Below are 9,479 nucleotides of genomic sequence, written 5' to 3' on the forward strand. Positions count from 1 at the left end.
CCCAAGTTTTCTATTGGATTTATGTCCCGGGATTGGGCTGGCCACTCCATAATGTTAATCTTGTTGGTCTGGAACCAAGATGCTGCTCACTTGCTGGTGTGTTTGTTGAAACACCCATTTCAAGGGTATTTACCCTTTGACATAAAGCAACATGACCTCTTTGAGTACGAGGTGCCTTCAATAAGTTTTGAGACTTTATACATAGGGGCAGTTATAATCATCCCACACTCTTGTAATTTTGACGTCATTACCATATGTCTAAGGAGATAATCTAGCAATTTTTGTTATTCCAGGTTGAAAGAGACGGCTGTATGTGGACATTAAGCGGACCCTGCTAAATCATGTTCGTCACAGCTGACTTTTTTGCAAAACACATTCGGGACAGGAGGACACTTTGGAAGAGCGATACGCTATAAAATTTTGTGTTAAGCTCGGAAAGAACGCTGCGCAGACTTATGACCTGCTTCAGGCTGCTTATGGATTAAATTACATGGGCAAAGCATCAGTGTTTCGTTGGCACAAAAACTTTAAGGGTGGCAGAGAGTCTGAGAGATGATGAGGTGGGAGAGGGAAGTCAGAACACCAGAGCTGGTGGGGAAAATTCGTACTTTTATGGATGAGGACCGTCAAATGTCAACAGACAATAAGTGTAGAGTTTGAAGACAAGTGTGGGAACTGTGCACACGATTATTCATGATGAACTGAACATGCGGAAGATTTGTGTGAAGTTCAGGACAATGCACCAGTCCACAACTCCATCTGTGTTTCCAAGTGTGCTATGTGACTAAAAAGATTAGTCCAGGTTTTGAGTATATTTCTTATTGTTACATGGGAAACAAGGTACCAGTAGATTCTCACAAAGCATTCATGATATGCACACTCTTGAGGCTATGAAATTGGGCTATTAGTAAAAAAAAAAAAGAAAAAGTAGAAAATGGGGGTCTTCGCAATAATAGTAGTGTGGCATTCAGTCAGTGAGTTTGTTGATTTTGTGGAACAAACAGGTGTGAATAAGGTGTCCCCTATTTAAGGATGAAGCCAGCATCTGTTGAACATGCTTTTCTCTTTGAAAGCCTGAGGAAAATGGGACGTTCAAGACATTGTTCAGAAGAACAGCATAGTTTGATTAAAAAGTTGATTGGAGAGGGGAAAACTTATACGCAGGTGCAAAAAATTATAGGCTGTTCCTCTACAATGATCTCCAATGCTTTAAAATGGACAGAAAAAAAAGACGCGTGGAAGAAAACAGAAAACAACCATCAAACTGGATAGAAGAATAACCAGAATGGCAAAGGCTCACCCACTGATCAGCTCCAGGATGATCAAAGACAGTCTGGAGTTACCTGTAAGTGCTGTGAGAGTTACAAGACGCCTGTGTGAAGCTAATTTATTTGCAAGAATCCCCCGCAAAGTCCCTCTGTTAAATAAAAGACGTGCAGAAGAGGTTACAATTTGCCAAAGAACACATCAACTGGCCTGAAGAGAAATGGAGGAATATTTTGTGTACTCATGAGAGTAAAATAGTTTTTTGGGGGGGGTCCAAGGGCCGCAGACAGTTTGTGAGATGACCCCCAAACTCAAGCCACAGTTCACAGTGAAGCATGGTGGTGCAAGCATCATGATATGGGCATGTTTCTCCTACTATGGTGTTGGGCCTATATATCGCATACCAGATATCATGGATCAGTTTGGATATGTCAAAATACTTGAAGAGGTCATGTTGCCTTATGCTAAAGAGGACATGCCCTTGAAATGGGTGTTTCAACAAGACAATGACCCCAAGCACACTAGTAAACGAGCAAAATCTTGGTTCCAAACCAACAAAATGAATGCCTCGCAGATGTGAAGAAGTCATGAAAAACTGTGGTTATACAACTAAATACTAGTTTAGTGATTCACAGGATTGCTAAAAAAGCAGTTTGAACATAGCTTTGAGTTTGTAGCGTCAACAGCAGATGCTACTATTATTGTGAACACCCCCTTTTCTACTTTTATTTAACTAATAGCCCAATTTCATAGCCTTAAGAGTGTGCATATCATGAATGCTTGGTCTTGTTGGATTTGTGAGAATCTACTGAATCTACTGGTACCTTGTTGCCCATGTAACAATAAGAAATATACTCAAAACCTGGATTAATCTTTTTAGTCACATAGCAGAACTATTATTCTGAACACTACTGTATTTGACCGAGATGGGCATCAAGACAGTTCCTCACCCTCCCTACAGTCCAGACCTTGCTCCCTGTGACTTTTGGTTGTTCCCCAAGCTCAAAGAAAACCTTAGAGGCAGTCCTTTTGAAACAATTGAGATGATAGAGGCTGTGACAAGGGTCGTGGACAGGTTCACACCAGAGGACTGCCAGGGGGCCTTCCAGAAGTTGTTGGAACGATACAAGAAGTGCATTGCATCTGGAGGGGAGTACTTTGAAGGGGACTAGAGTTTCGTGCTTGTCCAAGGGAAAAAAAATGTCCCTACGAAAAAAGTCTCAAAACTTATTGAAGGCACCTCGTATTTTGATGTATTCAAAATGATCCACAATCCCTGGTATGTGATTACTTCATGTTTTGATTTGGAATAGAATGTGCAGTGTTCCCAAAGCATTTGCGTGTATGGAAATAAAAATTATTATAAGGATTTTGAGCTTTACATACTTTTTAAAACAAACTATTATTTTGAACACGACTGTATGAAATTCTGATAATTCCATAAGGATGATGAATTCCTTCTCGTGGAAGTTAGTGGCTGTATATTGGTTTTACAAAGTGAGGCCATATTTTTGTCCACATGGTGGCGCCAGTTTGTGAAGGAATCAAAATGCCATAAACCATGAGTGACAATTTTGACAAAGGTTTGTGGTGGTGCTGATTCTGGAGGAGGTGTGAGATAAGTGAAGAAGATGAGGGGCAAAGCTGGTTCTATCTTGAGTGTGCAGTTAGAAATGTTGTGGATTGTGTTGCTGTTGACTTACAGGATTAGTGTGCTGGGAGAGGATGTAGGATTAACATTCACATCTGACAGGAAATATCTCACGAGTGTAGGAGCCTCACATCACTGTTAAAACAAAACCTTTGCTGTGTTTTCAGGAAGGTGACACAAGAACACAAACCCATATTTCTCTCATGTTGAAGAATCAGAAGCCGAATGACAATTTGGTCTTCTGGATCAAGCTTTATGAAGCAGTCCTAATGGCCCCTTCACTCATTTGAAAGGGGAGCAGGATGAGGCTGCAGTGCCATCTGATCGTGCTCACGACTGTCGCACAGCATGTCGAATGCAGGTCGGACGAATCATGCTGCGGCCGAGGGACTGCACAAAATCATTGGCCACATCAAACCCTGGCCCGAATGGCGCAATCAAGCCAGCCTTCACATCAGCGGCCGAATGATGGCGAATGGCACACGAGTACTCATTTGACCCACTGTCAGAGGAGACTCAAGTTTCAAAGTGTGAATTATTAATTTTTATTTATTTATTATTTGACTTCTGAATTTTGGTTACCCCAATCCTTCACATCTATGACATTGTTGGCCATTTTTGACTTTTTATTTTTTTTTGATGGGGGGAGTCTTTGAATCATATCAACCCAGATATCTCATTAAAGGGCAGTTTATAGAATACATTCATTGCAAATTGTAGTAAGTTGCATGCAGCATTAAGTCTGCTGGAGCTGCCTGAGGATATGTGTTTGGCAGCTGAATGATTCCTGTTTCCATCTGCAAAATCGCCCCACAATTTTCTGGTAGGTGAAAATAGAAAAATCAGGATTAATACTTAAGTTTTTGTTCTGGAACTTCACCCCATAGTGTTGAGTGTTTCTTGCAAGGACTGCAAACAATTCAGTGGCATTTACTTTTTAATACACTAAAATTTGAACTCAAAAATATAGAACCAACATCTAATTTGCATTTTGTCATTGTCGTTGATATTATAATAGCCAAGTGGCCTCTGTGCATGTGTGTGTGTTTGGCTTTGATCACGCAGAAACTGGTTAGAGCTGGCATTTGCTGTTTGGCATGCTTATGTATTTTGGGTCAAGGATGAACGCTGCGAAAAATGGAAAGTTGATGAGACTAATATTTTTGGAGAAATTGGTTAACCAGTAAACAATGGACATTGTGCTGCAATGCTCCATGGAAGTTCGAGGTTTTGAGGTTATAAATGTTATTGTGGTTTATGTTAGTTTGACAGTTTTGTTAGTGTTTTTGATTCATTGTGTTTTTGCTGTTAAATTGGCTTAGGCAGTTGAGTTCAGTGTCATGTTGTTGTCACTATGAGTGAAAAGAGTATTGCTTTTGATGGCTTCCACCATTGTCTCTGTTTGTGGGTGTGTAAAAATTAAAGGCACCTGCTTGCAGCAGAATGCAGAAAAAATAAAAAAGCTCTGCATGTGTGCAACCACACAGCTGACATTTGCCGTTTGGTATGCTTATGTATTTTGGGTCAAGGATGAAAGAAACTGCAGATTTTAAGCTAATGTTTGTAACGGACATTCAACACATAATGCACGTTGTGGACATAATTCACCATACCAAGGCATGCATACTGAGTTTTCCTGTCTAAGCAATGTGTGTCCCTGCTATGCATAAAGCTGATTCCTGTTCTCAAAGTATCTCGGCCTCTTTGATGTATCCTAGCTGGGACTGGCACTTTGTTCCTGTTCTGGTTACATGTTGACACGTGAAATGCATATCAAAGCCTCTTGGCCTCTTTAATGTTTGTCCCTGTCAGGCATGTAACAAAAGGCTGACTCTTTGATGTTTTCCTGTTGGGACCTCAGTGTTATTAATGAGCATGTTTGAGCTATATAAAAAGTCTGTGAATTGTGTGAAATGGGGAAGAAAAGGATAAATTGAAAAATAAAGAATGAAAATAAACAACACACAAGTGTATTGTCAAGATGGAAATTGTCGCTTCTTATTTTCAGCCGTCACAATTTCCACACATTGCTGCTGGCATTTCAGCATGTTTGTGCATTTGTTTTCTGTATAATAATTAATGGCTCAGCGTTGTTGTCGTAAAAGAGTCAAATGTATTAAAAATTATAATATTTTTAATTTATTTTTATTTATATATTGATAATAATAGCAACAATAATAATAGTAATAATAACTAATAATGCTACAATACAATTTTAGAGAAAGAGACAAAAGAACCTGATAAAACAAAACACATCAGAAAATATAAAACCAACAATGAACATAAATAAATATAGAAATAAATGTTTCCTGTGAACACCTAGTGACTCTTACACCTCCACTTCATCCCTGTTTTATTTAATTTTAATGATTATTTGTTTCGGTCAAAACACATCTAAGCTGTGTTTTTACACAAGAAAAATAAAATGCAGTTAACTGCACATTTGTGTCTTTTTTCATGAAAATCTGCTTTTAAAGATCACATATTACACTTTAGTCAGGCCTTTAAAAATGCTTTCATGGACTCTTGCTGTAATATGTTGTCAGTGGTTGAGATAGTTGCTGTAGGCATCTAAAAATGCTCATAATCAGGTGAAACCTGATGGAAATCTCTTTGTGGTGTGTCGGTGATGTATGTATGTGTAAAATAAAACAAAACACTACTCCAGGTATGTTTTTGACAAGAATATAACATCATAACTTTGTTACAAGCTCAAATGTTGATGTTGTGTGATAAAGGCCTTTTAATAATAACTCAAATAAATAATGGCAAAACTCACATGTAAGTAAAAAAAAAAGCGATTAATTGAAAAAATAATCTACTGATTAATCGATTACTAAAATAATCATTAGTTGCAGCCCTAGTGTTTAGGCTGAAATAAGACATGTCTTTCCTAAAAAAAAAAAAAATCAAAGTCTGGATTTCAAAAAAGAAGAGAAAAGGACAGGAAAAGAAAACTAAATGATGGAAAACAATTGCTAGCCAAATTCTTTGAAAAGCGACGTGAGCTTGAAAATGAGCTATATTGAGTGGTGCAATTTGGTCCCCCAGACCCCCCAACTCAATATTGCTCCCCCAGCTTTAAAAAGAGTTCTGACTCCCAGGTGTGACACAAGGTACACATGATTTAGACCTGGTTTGACTACGCATTACAAATTTGGTGTTTGTGTTAATAAAAAATAACAGTGGGGTGGGGGGCTTCAATATGGCTAGAACCTAGGGCCCAGAATTTGGTGCTACGCCCCTGTCTGTGACAGCTGGGATAGACTCCAGCCCCCTGCGACCCTTAATTGGACTAAGCAGTTGAAGATGAGTGTGTGTGTTTCTAAAGATTTTGGCCTTTATTTCAATAACTGTTTACAGAGAGAATTTTCACTTCTTTGCAGTGATTGTGTAGAAAGAAGTTTCTCAGCCTCTGACTTAACCCGAGACTGTTCAGCCCTATAGACCACAGCACAGTGAGCTGATCATCTCAAACATTTACACTTTTTCTGCATGCGTTTGTCACCTCACGTTTGTGTGCGTCCTCACACTAAGGCAAGATCAGAAACTCCTGGTGGCGCCTGTCCTGATTTATCAGACTCTCATTGTCTGTCTCTTTACTGTGTTTCCTATTGCCAGTAGGTCACTATTATCGCTGACCTGGGGTCTTTGGGGCCAAAACAATTCAAGCACTGTGCGCGCACGCACAGCACAGTATCCTGTGATAAAATCACTACCAGCACCTGACACCTCAAAAACAGGAAAAACGTATCAGCAGGAGCACAGATGTGTTGGAGTATTTAGGGGAGGAGCGCAAACTGAAGTGTATTTATATCTGCTCAAGACTGAAGTCTCAGCTTCACTCTGCACATAGCTGAGGAGGAATCGAGGCACCACCTTCATCATGTCTTATTATGAGGTGAGCTACAACATCTGCATCTTCATGTGTGCAAACTCTTTCCCAGCTTCTCATTTTCGCTCTTTTACGTTCAGCACATCCTGTTTGAGTACGACTACAATGACACAGCCTCGGGTTCTGGTTCTGGAGACCTGGGGGTGGACCTGGAGGAGCCTTGTGGTCTGGCACACATGGCGACTGCTGAGCTTCAGCGTGTCTTCCTGCCCATAGTGTACGCGCTCATCTTCACAGTGGGCATCACTGGAAACGGCCTGGTCGTCATTGTGCTGGGCTGTCAGCGCAGGTACGATGTTTGGTGGCTATTTAAGCATTTTATGAGAACAAATGAGACAAAAACTTGACCCGCTCTGATTTGGTGTTTGTTTGCAGGTCCAAATGCAGCCTCACGGACCGGTACCGGCTGCACCTCTCAGCGGCTGACCTGCTCTTTGTTCTGGCGCTGCCCTTTTGGGCTGTGGATGCAGCTCTGGCAGACTGGCGGTTTGGGTTGGCCACCTGTGTCGGTGTGCACGTAATCTACACGGTTAACCTTTACGGCAGCGTCCTCATCCTGGCCTTCATCAGTCTGGATCGGTACTTGGCGGTGGTCCGGGCCACAGACACAAACACCGGCGGCCTGAGGCAGTTGCTGGCACACAGATTAGTGTACGTAGGTGAGTGTGTCACTGCTGAATTGTTTTCATTTGTCGTCCTTCTCCGTCTCGTTCTAGCTATATCTTGTCTCGCCAAGTTGTTTAATTTTTTTCACTGAATAGCCTTCATCGTGGCTTTTTTGTTGTTGTTGTTATTGTTTAGTCACCAGTCTGTCTTTGTCTCGCTTCCATCCAGGTACCTGGCTGCCTGCCGGTCTATTGGCGGTGCCCGACTTGATATTTGCACGAACCCAAGAAGGCGCCGAGGGCACAACTCTTTGCCAGCGATTCTACCCCGTGGAGAGCGCTCCTCTCTGGGTGGCAGTCTTCCACCTCCAGCTGGTCTTGGTGGGTCTGGTCATACCAGGTCTGGTTCTGCTGGTGTGTTACTGTGTGATCGTCACCAGACTGACTCGAGGCCCGCTGGGAGGCCAGAGGCAGAAGCGGCGAGCGGTCAGGACCACCATCGCACTGGTGTTGTGCTTCTTCGTGTGCTGGCTCCCATACGGGGCCGGCATCTCTGTGGACGCCCTGCTGCGCCTTGAGGTGCTGCCCAGGAGCTGCGGCCTGGAGGCTGGGCTGGGGGTGTGGCTGGCGGTGGCTGAGCCCATGGCGTTTGCCCACTGCTGCCTGAACCCGCTGCTATACGCCTTCCTGGGGGCAGGGTTCAAGAGTTCAGCACGTAGAGCCCTCACTCTGAACCGGGCCTCCAGTTTGAAGGTTTTACCGCGACGACGTAATGGAGCCTCAACGACCACAGAGTCAGAATCCTCCAGTTTACATTCCAGCTAGTGTGTGTGTGTGTGTGTGTGTGTGTGTGTGTGTGTGTGTGTGTGTGTGTGTGTGTGTGTGTGTGTGTGTGTGTGTGTGTGTGTGTGTGTGTGTGTGTGTGTGTGTCAGTCTGCTGGACCAGCGTTTGTCCTCTCCCTCATAGTGGAGGTTCTCTGTAAATAGTTATTGAAATCATTTTTGGTGCTGTTGTGTTCTTCTGTTCCAAATGTTTGTAATAAAATATTCAAAATATTCTGCTCTTGACTTGAAAGTTAATGGGTCACAGCTGAGACTTGTCCTCAATGATTGTGATACAAGAAATTAGAAGAATACAAGAAATTAAATTTCAAATGTATGAACCAAACTCCCACTTTTCCCAGGACTTTATTAAAACCGTTTGAGACCCACTGTGCTGCTGTTAAAGATGAATTTGCATAGTTTAGAATGCATCAAAATTGAAATGTCAACAAGCCTCATTAACCATATGAATAAAGGCATCGGACAAAAGATGAATAGTGACACACAGAATAAAATCATGCACAAAATGAAATTATTCAAGGAACAAACATCACATAAAACAGCAACAAATCAACATTTTTCCCAGAATCAAACCAAATTCAATTTGTGGTGTTGCAGTACCAAAAAAAAAGAAGAAATATTTGGTTTGCCAGAGAAACGTCATTGGCAGCACTCAGCACAAGTTTTAGTTGCCTAGGTATTTTAATTTGCCAATAAATAAATAAATAAATCTATCATTGGGTAAACAGAAAATGTAACTTGAAATATCCAAACATACATTCATATAAAAAAGTGTATTATGTAAAAGAAATGAAAAGTGGTCAAACATTTTATTTATTTACTAACATGAAATATTTGGCAGTGCTTAAATAATTAGCATTTTGTATATATTTGATGTGACTAAAACCTTTGCACAGTAAAGCATATTGAAGGGAACTGTACAGAAGTCAGTTGCACAAAAGTATTTTATTTCCTTGTATATATCATTTGGGGTGGGGGGTTATACCTCCAAGTGAAAGAGCAAAGCAATTCAAGTTTATGTCTCCCCCCTTCAAAATTTGGTTTATGTAATTGAGGAGAAGTATGGTGCAAAGTTTCATTTAATTTTGTGAATGTTCTCTTTGTCTTTGTGATTTTACAAAAACTATTCAAAAACATTTCTGTAAAGAAGTTACAACCCCAATTCCAATGAAGTTGGGATGTTGTGTAAAATGTAAATAAAAACACAATACAATCACTT

At 41.0% G+C, this 9,479-nt stretch overlaps 1 protein-coding gene across 1 annotated transcript; it reads left to right on the forward strand.

Annotated features, from left to right (window-relative positions):
- Window positions 1–6,655: 6,655 nt before the first annotated feature.
- Window positions 6,656–8,478, forward strand: LOC117522552 (C-X-C chemokine receptor type 4-like). The gene is made up of 4 exons (XM_034183988.1): window positions 6,656–6,818; window positions 6,893–7,101; window positions 7,188–7,471; window positions 7,647–8,478. The coding sequence occupies exons 1-4, from the start codon at window positions 6,804–6,806 to the stop codon at window positions 8,240–8,242; spliced, it is 1,104 nt and encodes a 367-aa protein (XP_034039879.1). The 5' UTR covers window positions 6,656–6,803; the 3' UTR covers window positions 8,243–8,478.
- Window positions 8,479–9,479: the final 1,001 nt, after the last annotated feature.

The sequence above is a fragment of the Thalassophryne amazonica genome, chromosome 12 (genome assembly GCF_902500255.1).
Source record: "Thalassophryne amazonica chromosome 12, fThaAma1.1, whole genome shotgun sequence".
Classification (NCBI taxonomy): domain Eukaryota; kingdom Metazoa; phylum Chordata; class Actinopteri; order Batrachoidiformes; family Batrachoididae; genus Thalassophryne; species Thalassophryne amazonica.